At 40.5% G+C, this 18,030-nt stretch overlaps 1 protein-coding gene across 1 annotated transcript in view; it reads left to right on the top strand.

The window, feature by feature from the left end:
• LOC6044694 (PDZ and LIM domain protein Zasp) overlaps positions 1-16,643 on the top strand; it is a 142,826-nt gene extending 126,183 nt beyond the window's left edge. The window contains 8 exon segments of the mRNA XM_038264322.1: positions 5,418-5,700; positions 6,362-7,594; positions 7,597-7,941; positions 7,944-8,118; positions 8,120-10,045; positions 11,016-11,199; positions 11,259-11,498; positions 15,214-16,643. Of these exon segments, the coding sequence (XP_038120250.1) occupies positions 5,418-5,700; positions 6,362-7,594; positions 7,597-7,941; positions 7,944-8,118; positions 8,120-10,045; positions 11,016-11,199; positions 11,259-11,498; positions 15,214-15,291 (4,464 nt within the window). The 3' untranslated portion in view covers positions 15,292-16,643.
• The last annotated feature ends 1,387 nt before the right edge of the window (positions 16,644-18,030 follow it).

The raw sequence follows: 18,030 nt of genomic DNA on the forward strand, positions 1-18,030 counted from the left end.
AAGGAAGACCTTCGACGGGTGTAACTTCCCCGTGTTGGGAGGGGGGCTTTTACATAACCATTGCTCAAGGATTGTGCGTGGTGAAGTGTGTGGGGATATTTTCACCCACGAGTGAGTGAAGACACTTGGCAGGGGACCAACGGAATGTTGATCGCGAGACAACATATCCGTTCGAACGTGTTACAATGTTACGGCACGCGGTTCATTGTCCATCCTTCGGTGGCCACACGATCGCCTTCGTGTCCGAGGATAGTGGGGAAGCATCGTGGCCAATTTTTTTTTTTTTGAAAATTATATTCATAACATGAGTACAGAAAAGTGTTTTAAGCTAAGAAAACTTTATAATTCTGACAAGTTTTCCTTTCTTATAGAATTCTATAGAAAAGTTGTCCCAATTCAATTTAAATGTATATAATTTTCGCCATCCAAACTGCATCATCAACTCAAAATTGATTACAATTGCATATAGGACATTTATGCGAACAAGGCAGTAAAGTCAACTAAAATTATCAAAAAATAATCACCGATTACCGGGAACCGTGGTGTAGGGGTAAGCGTGGTTGCCTCTCACCCAGTCGGCTTGGGTTCGATCCCAGACGGTCCCGGTGACATTTTTCGAGACGAGATTTGTCTGAACACGCCTTCCGTCGGACGGGGAAGTAAATGTTGGCTCCGGTCTAACCTAGAGGTGAGGTCGTTAGCTCAATCCAGGTGTAGGAGTCGTCTCCCTGGGTACTGCCTCGGTGGAGTCGCTGGTAGGCAGTTGGACTAACAATCCAAAGGTCGTCAGTTCGGATCCCGGGGTGAATGGAAGCTAAGGTGTAAAAAGAGGTTTGCAATTGCCTCAACAATCAAGCCATCGGACACCTAGTTTCGAGTAGGAATCTCGCAATCGAGAACGCCAAGGCAATGCTGTAGAACGAATAATTTGATTTGATTTGATTTTTGAAGAACAGATCACTATGGTCAGCTGATTTAATTTGACCACTGTAACAATTTTGTTGAATCATTTGTTGTTTAACATTATCTATGTATAACTTTTTTTGACAATCAAACTCGCTGGAATATCATTTGAACAAATTGAGTTTTAATTGACCTTTCATATATCAGCTGGGGACCATCCATAAACCACGTGGACACTTTCCCCCTCGTGGACAATTGTCCATACAAAAAAAACTTTTTTATATGGATCGTGGACAATCGCCATACCCCCCCCCCCCCCCTAAACTGTCCACGTGGTTAATGGATGGTCCCCTGTATAAGTTTAATAATAAAGCTTGTAAAGTACCTTTTTCTATCGTTGCATCTTATCACTTCTATCAATTAACTTTAACTTTTTAACAACTTGATTTTTTTACACGGGATTGTTAAAGTTTAGATTGGGCTTGTCATCAAACTTTTTAATACAGTTAGAAAAGTTGGTAAACTATCTGGAATAACTTTGATGAAAAACATAGTAAAATGTTATTGCTATAAAAAAACTACAAGACGAATTTCGTTTGTTGGCCTCAGGTCACCCTTATTGACGGTACCTTAAAGTTACAGGGAGCAAAATGAGTTCCCAAAATTGCGAACAAGCGTCAATGTAATTAGGAACCACGAACAAACTGTTCAGTTTTGCTAGTATTGGAACAATGTTCAACACTTTGTTTTTGGTTAAATTCCTTTAATTTGTATAAATCTCAAAAATCAATGGAACATAATTTTGTATTTTGTATGGATTAGTGATTGAAGAATTTTCACTACCCTTAGTGATTTTTCATGTTCAAATTATCACCTTAAAGAGTTTCACTGGGCAGTTTCTTTTATCTTCTTCAAATCATTCGATAACACAATTAAAGTTCAATGGAATCATTTATTAGTAAAGGAAATGTATCGTCACAAACTGGACCTTATCAACAACTTAGAGGCTGTGAACTTTTATGTCATTTAGGCAAGTGACAAATTTTTGAAACAACTTGAGAACTATTAGTAGCTAGTGCAAATAATTTTGGGTGTTTGGGCAAAACAAGGTTGAAATTTTATACAGCTTTCATTACTTCACCTTTTGACCTTCACAGATCCCCAAAATTCGATTCCAATCCTGAGATATTTATCAAAACAATAAAAACTCCGTGCAATCTTGTCACTCTTCATATGACAGTAATTGCGATCTGATCGTGCTTGTCAAACACTGCAAGTGCGACAACTGGACAATTGCCCGATTAGTGGAAACATACCCTTTCTAGTTAAACACCTATCTTCGTCATATGGAAAATTTGATGCTCAATTAAAGCTCCAAAAGACTATTTAGGCTATAAACCAGGGGTTCCCAACCTTTGGCCCTGCGGGCCAGATCTGATTTTTCTGATGAAATGGCGGGCCGGAACTAATGTTTGACAAAAGTTGAAAAAGAAGACAATATTTTTTCATAATATAATTTTGAAAAGGTTCTTTTAAAGTAAACAAATCAATAAACTAGTATTGCAAATAAGATTCTTGGTTTTAGGAAAAAAAATATCTGTAAAAAATGTGTCAAAATATCAAAAATTCATTGGTCGTTGCAAATTTTTCAAAAGCTTAATTTCTCCAACACAACAAGATATTTCAAAAATCAATGAGGCATGATAAAATTTATTAAAACTTAATTTGGATTAATCACCTTACAAACAAAAACACTTTTTACGTTGTTGATCAAATTTATAACAAAATATTTCAAAATGGTTTTAAAAATGTTGAAAAATGTATATTGAATAGTTTAAAATTCGTTACTTCTCAGTAAACTATTGAAATTTATGAAAAAAAAATAAAGTTTTGTTCCCTGATTTATTGACTCATTTTGATATGTTTTTGTTCATAAATGAAATGAATCTTTTTTTCAGTATGAATTATTTGCTTTTTAACGGTTGTTCTCAAAATTCCAATATTTTTGCTTACTCATTTATTAAATAATAAATTTGAATCATGTTCTTCAAAACAGAAAAGCATCAATTTGTAGTAAAGAGAGTAAAAACTGAAAGAAGTTTTAATTTAGTGTCTTTTTATACATTTTTTGACAATAAATCTATATTTCAACGAATTGGATAATTTAGTTTTCCTGTGCCATTTTTCAGTTTAATATTTAATATAAAAATGATAAGAATTAATTTAATACTTAATATAAAAATGATAAGAATTAATTTCAATTATAAAGAATGTTAGATTTTGAAAAACAAAAAACAAAATTCAAATAAATGTTGGAACAGCAACATTTTTTTGCAAATGCAAAAAAAAACAAACATAATGTTTCTTATTTAATTTTAGTTAAAACACTTTTTTTAATTTATACACTCATTTTATTAGTTGAATATTTCATGAACAGCCTTGAGTTGAGGGCCGGTCATAGAATTATTTTGAAAAGCCGTTGCGGGCCGGAAGAAATGGCTTTACGGGCCGGATCCGGCCCGCGGGCCGGACGTTGGGCAGGCCTGGATTAGAATACCTTTGGAATTGTTTTTTAAAATGCTTGTAAAAGGAATAGAATAACTTTTAGTAAAAGTGAACATAATCAGAAATTTTAACAAAAAGTTGCTCTACTCGTTGGTGTACTTGGTTATCCAGATTATCCAGCATCATTCAAACACGACCGCTTATAAGCCTTGAAATTTGTATATTTCCCCTTCTGTATATATTTTTGATTGTTACTCGGGAATCTTGCAACCAAACTTTGAGACACTGCACAGTGCGGTCAGCCAAACAAAACGCGTTTGTTATTATTTACATACTATTGTTTTGTTTATGCAAGGTCAAAAACACGTTTTTCTCTGAACCTCAAAAAGCAAAGTGCGATCTCGCCTAAATGTGCTCTTCAAGAACTCTTAATTTTTAATACCTCTCGATTTGCAACAAAAAAACTTCCTTTTTGTATTCTTTTTTTTTCATTCTTTCAAGACGTTTCATAAATTTGCTTAGTGTTGGATTGATAAAGTTTTCAAATTCAGGATCGGTTTGTATCCATTTTCTCTTGATTCAACGGACTCATAGTTGGCCCAAATACTAGTTATATTTTTGCAAAATAACTCCTGCAAATGTCATCCAGATTGATAATATGAGTCTCTTCTTCTGATCGACTAACTTTAAATAATCAATTTGAAAAATAAGGTTTCAATTTTGAAACATAATTCATTATAATGATAGATTTTACAAAAATCTCGATTCTTTGACCAGATTCATGCTCACTGTGCGTCTTCGTGGCCTCCTTGGAACCATCCCAGGGCCGTAACCGGTGAGGAAGTGCGTCCGCCCAAGTCGACAGACTCCGTCAAAGATTCCTCCCTGTCGGCACGACTGGCTGCTGTGACTGACGACGATCGACAGCTCGCCGTCGTCGTCGCCGCCTCCGAAAGAACGCGCAAAACTATGTGGGCTAACCGTCAGGCTGGCTTGCCGTTGACCGGCATCGAAATCGAGATCGATCTGATCGCCGGCACTGGGTCAACCCACCAGACCGCCGGCTTGGGGGTGCGGTGGGTGTGGAAAAATAAAAATATAATTGGTTTTATTTAGAACAGATCGTTGACATTCGAGCGCGACATGGTCTAGAAGATTTTTCGAAGAGACTGAAGCTGCTGCAGCAGATGTTGATGCACGACTTACGATGGGCGAAATAGTTGGGATTGCTGAGCGATGAAAGATTGCTGCTCACAATTAGACAAAGCTTTTTATTTTGAGGAGCAGAATTAATCACGCGGCACACGTGACAGCACGAGCAACTTGTTGATCAGCTGAGGGATCGGGATCGATTTCCGAACGCAGTACCGCACGTGATGTGTCATTAGTAATCATCAGACTGTGGCCGGATATCGGATTTCTAAAACCGCTGTGACTTTGACTTGGTGCATTCAAGCAAAGTGAGTTTTTTTCTTATTGCTGAAACATTTTATCGTTTGTGATATCGATCAGAAAATTTTGATTTCAATATTGCACTTTTTAGTACACGATCGAGATGGAATCACCCATAATTGGCGAATCCAAATTCTTGACACACAAAAATCACAAAAATGAATTAATTAGCATTACACAATGTTCAATTTCATTTACCATGTAACATGAATCAGTAGTAAATTATAAATTTGCTCTCAAAATGAGATACGGTAAGTGCATGCTCCACCAGCTGTTATTTGTTTGAGAAAGACATTTTTTGCAACTAATTACCGCAAATAGCTTACAACTCACAGCGAACGCGTCAACAAACGGTTACGCAGGACTGTTCGTCTCTAACGATTTATTTTTACCACAATCACCGTAGAAAAAAAAAAATAAAAAAAAAAAATACCCTCGTCAACGCATTCGCGACGACAGGTTCATGACGCCAGCCTGTTGGCGCCAAAAAATCACAAACGACGACACTAACCGTTCGTTTCCAATTTCTTCTTCTTCTCCTTCCCCTCCCCTCACAGAACCAGAACAACATCACTCCGAAACCGTTCGGAGCCGCTCCGAGCCCGCTGGTTCAGCCACCGTCGTCCTTCCCGCCAGTGGCCGGAAGCGTTCCAACGCCGTTCTCGGCGGCCATCACTGGCCAGGCTCCGGCCCCAGCTGCCGCGGCTCCCCAGCCAGCAAGCTATCCTCCGGCCCCTCAGGCCGCCGCCGCTCCGGCCGTTCAGGCTCCGGCTCCGGCCCCAGCCCCAGCTGCCGTGGCTCCTGCCGCCGCGCCTGCTGCCGCTGTGCCAACTCCACAAGGTTGTTACTCATTTGCGATCGGTTCATACTAAGTCAAGCCCCGATTACTTGGTTCTCTAGCCTCACTTTTCAACCTCTCACCAACAACACTCAAAAATACATACTTTTAATTTGTTTTACCCCTTATTTTGTTAGCTAGTCGTAAGATGATCATTTCTTCCCATTTATTTCATATTCTTTGAATGATTTTACTTTGAATATCTCCCCCATCGACACTGTAAATCTACCTTCGACATCAACAACAACTCCAACAACAACAACTTCGCAACCCATTTAAAACCACGATCAACCGTCACACAGGAAAAACCTACTTTTACAATAAAAAGTCAGTTCATCCACCTAAATTTAATTTTAGAGGTACGATATTTAGCCGCTTGCTGTACACGATACCGAAACGCTAGTCGCGCTAAATGTCACCACTTGCACCGTCAACATCATCTCGAGTTACTTTCTACTACTATCTAGTGAACCGCGACTATACTAGGCTGCACCAAGAACGCCGCTAATCTCATCAAATTGCACGCAAAGTAACGCTTCTCTAATCATGCTTCGCTTCTCTTCTCTCTCTCTCTCTGCTTTCTATTCCTAACCTACGCTACGCCTGCTAACACTGACCATCCTCCCCCCTCTTCTGCGCGTTTTGTCCTCCCCACCCGAGAAGGCGCGTACGCCCACTATCTGGATCCGGAGTTGTACGGCGACGAAGAAGACGACGGTGACGCACAACAGGTACCGGCCGAATCTCCCATTCCTCCCTTTGCTTGGCCCCCGAAGCGCGTCGAGGACGAGAAAGTTCCCATCGCGACCCCACTCTATGTCCCACCCCCGGAAACGCAACGCGTGGTCGTGAAGCCGCTCGTGTACGTGCCTCCGCCGCCCAAGGAGAAGAGCAAATCACCGCCCAAGAAGGAGCAGCAGCAACCGGAAGAGGAGCAGGAGCAGCAGGAGGTAGAAGAGCCGATCTGTGTAGCCAAGAGCGTACAGAGCAAATCGGCGCCCGAACTGAGCAGGAGAAGAAGTAGTGCTCACGAGCAGCAATCCCAGCAGGAAGAGGAGAGCTACGACACGTACACCATGACCACCTCGACTTCGGCATCCTCCGAAGAGTATCGAATGTACTCGACCCAGACGTCGCAACCGATCGTCACGTACTACGACACGCCGGTAATCGAGATGGACTACCCGTTCGGATCGGGTCAGCGAAGTACCCAGGCAAGTACCGGCGCCATGTCGGACGCATCGTACACACATTTCGTGTTCCGAGATCCACCGATGGAACCCGAATCGGTTGAACCGTCGGTCGAGCCTTCCGTGGAACCGGAGCCGATCGTCGTCGAGCCGCCCAAGGAGCCGACCAAGGCGCAGAAACGGGTCGAGTTTGTCGAGTACCGGAAGGAGCTGGAGCGGTTCCTCAAGGCGGAGCAAGAGGCTAGCGAGGCCGCCGAACGGCTACGCAACGAAATCCAGGAGGTTGCCGAAGAGTACACGATACCACACTACCAGCTGCCGGCGATTGATTCCGCCAAGCCGGCCAAAGAGTTGCCCCGGCAAATTGTTCCCAATCCCGTACCGAAGCAGTGGCAGAGCAAGCTCGTTCAAATGCTGTGCATTGCCCCGAACGATCCGGTTCGTCTTACCCAGGAGCAAATTGAAGAGGCAAATTTCATGAAATCACGCAACGAAGCGTACATTCGCGAAAAGGAGGAATCCAAGATCCGTCAATTGGAAGCGCTAAGGCGACAGGTCGACGCCCTCGAGCGTCGCATGGGTAAAAAAGAGGAACCGGAACCCGAACCATACCCCAGCATTCCGCACCCTCCGTTGGAAATTCCACGAAAAGGTGCCGTAATGGCGAAGGTGCTTGCCTCTTCCACTACTAAGGCGGAGCGATTCCCACGTATCTTCCCGCTCCGGTAGTTCCACTCCCCGAAGAATCCGCTCCGTACGTCCCAACCTTCAAACCCTCGATGGAACCGATTCGGAACGACAAGATCTCATCCTTTCGCGTTTCGCCCTTCCTGGAAGCGTTAACCACAGCCCCTTATACTCCGTTTCAGACCTTCGGCACGGAGATCCCTTCGCAGATGGAGAACATGCCCGTATCGAGCGGGCGCATCTCGATGACCGATGCACTGGCAACCGTCTCGGAGCGGCCCTATACACCGTTCAAGGAAGTCAAGTTTGAGCGTTCCGAAATGTATCAGAAGCTGCTCCAGGAGCAGCCCTCGATCCAGACGGATCCGACAAAAACTTCTCGGCGTTTGCCAGTGTAGGCGGTAATCGTACGCCGGTACCGTTCAAGCCGATCATTCCGGAAATCCGCGTTCCGGAGCCGGAACCCGAACCCGAACCGGAACAGGTTGAGGAACCACCACAACCAGAACCCGAACCGGAGCCGGAGAAGCCAAAGAAAAGCTTCCTCCTATCCGAGAAAGGACGCCGGAGCAGGTCACTATTCGCTCGCTCCAAAGCGTGAAAACGCCAAGTCACCGCTTAACCAACCGGCGGAAATTCCAACCTACCAGCGCAAGTGGTTCGAGCTGCCATCGCAAAATCCACCACGCACACCGGAACCCGAAGAACTGCGCCAGAACGTCCCGTTGGCATTTGTAGATACTCATTCTCAGTCCCATCTCGCTAAGCCTATCGCACGATGCAACGCTGTAGATATTAGAGACCAAGTACAGTTGAAGAAAACCAATCCGTTCACAACCATTCACAACCGTACTATCCCAGTGGCGCAGCTGCCGACCGCGGTTCCAGAAGATGACGCCGAGTTGGCACACTTTAACAATGCGCACGGGCGCCTGCAGGCCAAGGGCGTCGTATTTGACCGCGGTCAGTCGTTTACACCGTCGTTGATTCTGAGCAAGCACTCGACCACGATTCCGTACTACCAGCACCAGCTGGGCTTCGAGGAGTACTTTGCCGAATCCAAGTCCTTCGACGGGCGTAACACCCCGTTGAAGCAATGTCGCAAATCTCCCGCTTTCGGCCCTCCGCCGAATCCACTGAAACCGGCAGTTCCGCCCTCGCGAGATAACATCCCGGTCGAGTCGGGACTTTATCTTTCCATGGGTAAGCTGCAAGGAACTCCGTGGTACGCTCACAGCGACCATGTTCCGGTGGACATCAAGCAGAAGATGCAGCAACAGCAGCATGGTATGGGTCCTGGCTACACCGGGTACGCCCAGCAGCAACGAAGCGTCCACTACCAGGAGCAACCGGTGGCCGTTCGCACCGAAACGCAAGGCAACACGACCGTTCAAACTCGCTCCCAGGAGAGTGCACTGAGGGAGCAGGCTTCATCCGAAAGAACCATCAACAGCGCCAGCCAGGTAGGAAACGCTTTGATCCAGAAGCGCACCCGAATCGTTGAGGAGCACGAACACACTCAGGAAGCTAGAACGGTGGAGATTGCAAAGTTCTCGTCCAAAATCAAGGAAGACGAAGTCCCCCAGAAAGGTTTCGTCGCTCAGCAGACCCGAAGGTTCTCGGGCCAAGACGATGCACTGAACATCCCTCCGCAGATGTCGGAAGCAGCTCCGATTGAAGCGACCCAGCCATCCGAACCGCAATCTACGGCCCAATTCTTCCCCCAGCACTCGTCTCAACCGTCAGCTCCCATGTTCCCAACTGCGAACGTCAAGCCGGAAACGCAACCAGCCGCCCAACTCTTTCCCCAGCAAACCTCTCAACCGTCTGTCCCCTTGTTCCCACCCTCAACCAGAAAGCCCGAAGTCATTGGCGATAAATTCCCAACGGTGAGTGCTCGCAAAGCGAGCATCCTCAACATCCAACCGCCCCGATCCCCTACCCCAACTTCCGGCTTCAAGGCTCAATTCAATGAGTTCATGACGGGTGCCGGTTCGCACCCTCCGCTAGAAACACAGAGGGAGGAACCGGAACCAGTTCAGTCGTGGCCACCCGAGCTTCCATCCATCTCGTCTAACTCTAACCACCAACAACCTTCCGTGGCATCGGTTGCCCCGATGAAGCAGGCAGTCCCAGCTGCCGCTCCTCCTCCTGCTGCTGCACAGCAACAGCAGCAGCAGCAGGTCGCTTTCTCCAATGGACGTAGGTCTTCCATTAACAACAACACGAACGCCAACGCCATCAACAACAGCACGATTGGCTTCAGTAACATCACCCTCGACAGCGGTACCGACAGTCATTTCAAGTATTCTGACCGACCACCTGTTCCGAGCGCAGGTTCCGCAGCGTTCAACAAGGGCCGCGCGGCATGCCAGACGACCGCGCCGACCCGCGGCCGTGGCGTCATGAACAAGGCCGTTGCCCCGGGCGGTCGTGTCCCACTGTGTGGCTGCTGCAGTCAGCAAATCAGGTGTGAGGTCCACCCGAACGATGTGTTGATTTGTGTGTTTTTTTTTGAGTGTTGTTTGTTTTGATTTAAAACCGCCTAACCCCACGCATTGTTTTGTTTGCTAACGCTAACCGTTTGACTAACTCTCTCGCTCGCAGAAACGATCTTCCAGAAAAAGTCTCCGGTTAAGCAGACGGCTCCGTCATTTGCTCCGGGAGCGGCCACCACTCTGCTGGACAGCTCGGTAAGCAAGCTTGCCTCCATCAACGGTAACAGTGACTACCGCAAGCAGGCTTCCAACGTACTCAAAGAAATGCTTGAAGCCCGGCTTAAGAAGCATGAGAGCACGCCGGTTCAGCAACAACAGGAACAGGTTCGACTGAAGAACAAGGAGAATCTCCTCAGTAACGGAGGTGACACTCTCCACAAACGACTCCTCAACCCGTCCCACCCAATGTCCCGTATCATAGACATGTGTGACTCCTCAGTCCCAGCTCCTCCTCCAATGCCCAAAGCAAACGCTCCCTTCCAGCAACCTCACAAAGATCTCAAACCACAACCCGTAATACCCAACAACAATATCTCCAACATCCACGTAAACAATGTGGTGTTGCGACCCAAGCACAACAATCACAACGGCAATGGTAACGGGTTGGAGGAAACCCTCGCCCAGCTGTCCAACCGACGCAAAGTAAGTTCCGAACTAACCTCGCATGCGCGTGATAGACGTTCCTATGTGGAGAAAAATAACAACAACAACAGCAGCCAGACGACGTCGACGATCGCGGAAGAGTCCGCTGCGAAAAAGCCCTCCGAAGAAGCGGTTACACCGCTGACTGCGGTCAACAAGGTGCCCATTTGTAACAAGTGTAACCACAAGATCACGACGTGAGTACCGCTGTTTGCTGTTTGGTCTAACCTCGCTTGATTTCCTTACAAATCTTATTGCTGAGACCTCGTCTAACCCTGATTACGCTTGCGCCCTTCACAGAGGACCATTCATCACCGCTCTGGGTCGCATCTGGTGCCCGGATCACTTCATCTGCCACAACGGCAACTGCAAGCGCCCGCTGGCCGACATCGGTTTCGTCGAGGAGAAGGGTGACCTGTACTGCGAGTACTGCTTCGAGGAGTTCCTGGCCCCGGTCTGCAGCAAGTGCAACGCCCGCGTGAAGGTTTGTTTCGTGACTATTCGTACGAAATCGCACAGAAACTCAAATTTCTCTTTAAACAGGGCGACTGCCTCAACGCCATCGGCAAGCAGTTCCACCCGGAGTGCTTCAAGTGCACCTACTGCGGCAAGCAGTTCGGCAACAGCCCGTTCTTCCTGGAGGAGGGTGACCCGTACTGCGAGACCGACTGGAACGAGCTGTTCACGACCAAGTGCTTCGCCTGCGGATTCCCCGTCGAGGCCGGCGACAAGTGGGTGGAGGCGCTGAACAACAACTACCACAGTCAGTGCTTCAACTGCACCGTAAGTATAGGCGCTTTTATTTTGAGTATTTTGTGTAAAATTATCGTTGTTGGGTCAATCGCCGGGAACCGCTCGGCACAATGCTAAATGGTAGAAGGTTTCATCCGGTAGAAAACTGAATTGCAGAGAAAGTCATTTGGCAGAAAGGGTCCACAAGCAGAAAATAAAGAGGTAAAAAATCAAAAGGCATATATAGGGTTAGTGAAATTTCACGATTTCGCGGATAGCGTGAAATCCGCGAAATTTGGCTTTTGCCGCGAAATCCCGTGAAATTTTATGTTTGTGTGAAAACGTATCGATTTTTCTCAAAATAATTCATCAAACTCAAAAATGAATAAAAATAATCTTATGAACTACTAAAGAATCAAGCGAGTGAATACACTGGTCTAATTACTAATATAGGGTTAAAGATTTTTGACGATTTCGTAGACGGCGTGGAATTCGAGAAATTTATCAATTTTCTTAAATCATTTTTTTTTTTAAATAACAGCTTAGTAAATATATCATCCAAAAGACTATTTAATTTTATATTATTTTATTAGTTTTCAATTAAAATGCTTGAATATATATTTATGTCAAGTTGATATGAACCATTTGAAGAAATGTTCAGATTTTTGAATATGTTTTAGAAACTAACTAAATTTAGTAATATTTTCATTCGCTGTATTAAAAATTATACTGCTATTGTATTTGAAAGGTATAGTTTGGAAAGAAATTAAAAAATCAAGCTTTGTTTTATTTAAAATATAATAAAGCGTATTTTCTATCTTTGGAATCACATTTCAAAAACTTATCAAATATTTTTTGGCCTGTTTAATTTTAACGGTATTTGTTTATTTAGGTGGATGATTCCCGTGAATGTTAAAAAAACACTACTTTTTTGTTATCTTTTCTCATTCAGGATAAAAATAACTGATTTTGTTGAAAATTATATTGTTTTTGCAAATTTATTTTAAATTTAGTTTTTGAAAAACGAGCTAAAATCCTAAAAAAATATGTTAAATGGGCTAAATGTCGCAGAAAGTTTAATTTATTTTACTAATTTTGACTGGACAAGATTGTTAAATCTTGCTTTGAAATTCAATAGAATGTGAAATGATATAACAGAAGCAAATTAGCGATAACATTTTAGCTTTATTAGTCGAATATTAAAAGATCAGTTCAGTAAATGAGAATACGCGTGCCCTACATTTTGTTTTGAGCCCATCCATAAACCAAGAGGATTTTTTTTGTTTTTGAAAGTTAGGAGATCTTTTTTTTGTGTCGCATTCAAATTTAGTGAAGTTGTTTTTTAGTTTAATGAAGAATAATATATAATGAAGCATAAACAGTAGTTTCTGTGATTTAAACATAGGATTTTCAAAGTTATTTCAACATTTTTCAAGTTCCGCGAAATTTGCGTGAAATTTAGTGTTTTGAAATTGAGGACCCCGTGAAATTTGCTATGTTCGAGCGTGAAAAATCACTAAGCCTAGGCATATACATTCAATAGAAGAAAAATTAAAAGGCAGAAAAAATTAAAGGTAGAAAAAATTAAACGCAGAAAAACACAAAGGCAGGAAAATCAAAACAAGAAAAAATAAAAAGGCAGTAACATAAAAGAACAAAAAAAAATAAAAGGCAGAATGACAAAAAAATGTAAAGGCAGAAAAATTTGAAGGCAGACAAATTTGAAAGCCGAAAAAATAAAAGGCAAATAAAACGGCAGACAAATCAAAAGACAGATAAATTAAAAGGTTGATGAAATAAAAACGCAGAAAATTTTTAAAACATATTAAAATAAAAGGAAAATAATTAAAATGCAGAAAAAATAGAAAGCAGATTAAAGGAGATTGAAAGACAAAACAATTAATACAGAAAAATTAAAAATAGGAAGGCAAAAAAGTTTTATGGCCAAACATTGATCTGCAGAAAAAAAAACAGAATTAAATGAGAAAGCTGTTCAGCAAAAAAATTAAACGGCAGAAAATTTAGCTAGCAGAATAACTAAAAATTTATATTTCAAAAAGAAAAATATAAATCAAAATTCAAAAATTCAAATAAAATCAAATAATAAGTTCAAGCTTAAAATCATGTTCAAAAATCCAAAAGTTTAAAGAATGAATAATACAAAAATATAATTACAAAAAATCAAAGACGAAAATTGCAGGATTTTAAAAAAAAGATTGGTAGAAAAATAATAAAGTCAGAAAACTAAAAGGCAGAAAAATTTAAAAGCCGACAAATTTTCGAGAAATAAAATTAATGGGCAGAAAAAATTAAAAACATTTAAATGATTCAGCAAAACATTAAAATACAGAAAAAAAAGTCAGAAAAATTGAAAGGCAGAAAAAGAATAAGCAGTTAAATTACAAAAAAATATATCAGCGAAAAAAACAAATAACAGAAAATTAATTGAAAATGATTGTTTGTTAACAGAATTATTAATAATAATAATTTATTTTACAGCTCAAAAATACAATTTTCAATCAAAACTATAAAAATCAAAAATTCAAATAAATTCAAAATAGTTAACATTTGAAAGTTTAAGCTCAAGTAAAAGTTTATAAAATTCAATGGTTCATATGATTGATAATAAAAAACATGAAAACTTAAAATTCAAAGACGATGAAATTATAGAAAATAAAGGTTAAAATTTGATAACATTCTAAAATTCACAGAACCAGAAATGGTCAATCAGCAAAAAGAGTCCACACCCAGAAAATAAAGAGAGGAAAAACAATGGCAGAAAAACTAAAAGGCCAAAAAATTGAAAGACAGATTAAATTAAAAGGCTGAAAATTAAAGAACAGAAGCATTGAAAAGCAGTAAAATAAGAAAGGCAGAAGAATACAAAGACAGAAACATAGAATGTCAGAAAAATTAAAAGGCGGAAAAATCTAAAGGCAGGATAAATGATAAGCGGAAAAATTAAAAGGCAAAGGGCAGAAAAAATAAGAAAAATAAAATTAAAGGGCAGAAATTTTAAATTAAAAAAAAAGGCAGAAAAAAAGAAAGTAAGAAAACTTAAAAGGCAGAAAAATTTACAAGCAAATAAATTGAAAGGCAGAAAAAAAGCTGAAAAATTAAAAGGCAGAAAAATTTTGGAGAAGAAAAAAGATTAAAATGCATAAACATTAAAAGGTAGAATAATTAAAAGGCAGAAAAAAGCAAAAGCAAAAAAAATAAAGGGAAGTTAAATGACAGAAAATTGATCAGCACAAAAAACTAATGACAGCAAATTGAATGAGAAAGTTGATCAGCAGAAAAGTTTGAATCAATATTCAAAAATGCTTAAATTTTAAAATTAAAAAAAATGATGATTTGGAATTTGATTTGAAACAGTTCTTACTCGATTAAGTTTTTAACATCTCGTCCGGAGTGAGATGATCGAATTACAAAAGTTTTATTTTTCTCAAAATTGGGGTCGCTTACCTAAAATATGACTCCAAAAATACTCCAAAGGTTATCTGATTTTCTGTTATACAGGATAGCGGTGAAAATGGCGGCTTTGAAAAATTTAAGAATTTTATGGATGAATAAATTTTGGAATTCATAAATTTAATAATAAAATTATTAAAGAATAAAAAAATAAAAATTAAACATGTTGCGAAACTATGCAGACATGTTTATATGTCGTAACCAGATAAAATACAATCTATATATTTTGAAAATGTCCCAAAAAAATCGAACAAATCTAAAGATTCTTAATTTTATTTCCCTTCTATCATTCCAGAGCTGCAAAAAGAACCTCGAAGGACAGAGCTTCTTCGCGAAGGGTGGCCGTCCGTTCTGCAAGAACCACGCCCGCTAAGCCCAAGTCGGAAGTCAGGAGAATGAACATGAAAGGGTCATCCACGTTGTTTTTAAGTTTTACTTTATTCTCTCTCTGTTCTGTTGCACATAACTTCTTGATTTTCCTTTTAACGATTTACTAGCGTAATAACTGGACACTCGTAATTGTGTGTATGTGTGGAATAGTGCGCCCCCGCAGCGTGAACATTTTGCAATTTTTATTATCATTTTTTTAAAATTACATATACTTGAAACCAAAAATTTACACGAAGAAAGAAAAAACCAGCATCTAGAGCTTTTTTGAATGACATTTTAAAAAAATACGCAAAAAAGTCATTAAATTCAACTAACAGTGCTTCTAATTACACAATGAATAACATAATTTACTAATGCAAACCATGCTAAAGCATAAAAGAAAGAGAGACAATGGGAGAGAGAGAGAGAGCAAAAGCGCTCGCCACACAAGCACACACCGCAAAAAGAAATTGAGAAGCTTTTGGAGTCTTGCGCATCTTGGCCGCACAGAGAAAAACTGGCGCTGCTAGCAGCAAAGAGGAAACTTTAGCGGTGCAAAGCACGCGGTAGAAATGTTTCCGAGAAAGCTCTAGTTGAAATATTTCCACCGCGTGGTCCGCGCCGCGTGCTCGCGCTTGCTAGTGAAATATTTATTACAGGTTAGTTGTAGACGTAGAGGAAGAAGAATTAGATGGGAAAATGCTTCAAGCTAGGAATTTTCTTTTCCCGACGAAGAAAACATGACTCCTAGGCTTGAGGGATTGAAGTGAGCAGCGCGGAAAAAAGGAAAGAAAATTTATATTTTATGTTATATTTATGTGTACAGAAAGAAGAGTAAAAATGCTTTAAATATATTTTGTTACTCACGTTAATGCAACTTTAACATGAAACAAGAATGAAAAAAATAAACATATTTAGCACGGAAAGTTTGTTACTTTAGAAACAATATTGAAAGAAGATTAATACAGGCGAGATCAAATTCTATTTACTTAAGGCTAAAACTGTTAAACCATGTATAAAGAGAAAGCAAAACTGCAAGTGTTTTGAAAACAATCTTCTTTGGAAAAATTGTTAGGTGTAGCGAAAAATTGTCCAAAAAATTTGTGTGTGATAAAATGTAAAAATTACGTTTTTATTTTAGCATTATTTTAAACCAAGAGTTGTAGAAACATCAAATTGACTTGGCAAGAAAACAAGATCAGAAGAAAAAAAAACTAAACAGATAGATTTATTTTGAAGTATCCCGATGTAACAAGAAGTAACCAACCAAGCTCGGCGAAGTGTGCGAAAACATGCAATAACTTGTACTGTCATAGGTCGAAGATAATGAAATAAATATAAAAGTCGTACGTTGTATCTCTGTTGTTTTATTTTTGATGAGAGATAGTCCTTACTATTTTTTTGAATTTTGGGAAAATATATGAGGGGCAATCCATAAACCACTGGAAATTCCAAAAAGACACGAGATTTATGAATGACATATGTGTCAATAGGGTGTAATATAATTGTATGGAAAAAATAAAGTTGTCCAAATTTTATTTAATTTTCCATATAAATTTGTATGGGGAAAACCATTTTTTTAAATTATGATATTTATCAAATCCACGTTTCATGCTATATCGAAACCGGACTCATATTCGGATGCTCTGAAATGTCCTCTACAACTTTCCCCAAGAGAGTATGGTGCTAGCTTGCCCCTAAAAAAAGATACAGCGTGTTCAAAACTCGTCTAAAACGTGTTTTTTGCTCGAAAATCACGTTTTAGACGAGTTTTGAGGACGCTATATCTTCTTTCAGGAGCAAGCTAGCACCATACTCTCTTGGGCAAAGTTGTAGAGCACATTCCAGAGCATCCGAATATGAGTCCGGTTTTGATATAACATGAAACGTGGATTTGATAAATATCAAAATCCAAAAAAAACTGGTTTTCTCCATATAAACGCCACGTTGGCAACTGATCGTGACCCCGCTCGACCTGATCGCTATCCACCATCCGGAAGTAAGTAGTTCCTACACAGTCCACTTGCCCTTCCTTCACTGGACTGGGCTCGGAGAGGTGTCTGGCGTAGACATTGAAAACTAATGATTGCTGAAATACTGAACTAGTGTAAAACGCATTTAAAAAAAACTTTTTTCAGTCAAATGTTTAGACTATGGCTTGTTTAGACTATGACTTAAGGCGGGCCGGCCAGAGCCGAGGGACAAAAACTTTTGAAAATGTTGGCATCAGCCTTTATTGATTCTGAGAACATCAATATAGAAATGATCAAAATTAAATTCAAACATTAAGAATGTATGAATTTGAAACAAAAACATTGCTAAAGCAAAAAAACAACAACTGAAGGTTTTCTATTAACGGGTACATGCTACATGTAAAAAATCACAAAATTCATGTTACAAAAAAATTATTGAATCTACTAAAAAGATAATTTTAAATCGCTTCGGAAAGTTTAGTGAAGATATTACATGATTAAACTAAGTTAGAGACGATTTTAAGCTCAACATTATGCTGTGCGCAAAGCGGACTGTCAAACCTTCTGAGCGTTTTTCTCGAAACACCGAGTAGATTTACGGGTGCCACGATATCTCGAGATTGGATAAACCAAATTGGCTAAAATTTGGAGTGAAGACTCTCAAGACATATTCCGTGTGCATGACGAAAGCCGATTTTGTAATTTTGCTTTTTAAAAAATACAAAAATCAAAGACTGACGATTTTTTCTATGGAAAACACAAAAGTATTT

This window comes from Culex quinquefasciatus, chromosome 3 (genome assembly GCF_015732765.1).
Source record: "Culex quinquefasciatus strain JHB chromosome 3, VPISU_Cqui_1.0_pri_paternal, whole genome shotgun sequence".
In the NCBI taxonomy this organism is placed as follows: Eukaryota; Metazoa; Arthropoda; class Insecta; order Diptera; family Culicidae; genus Culex; species Culex quinquefasciatus.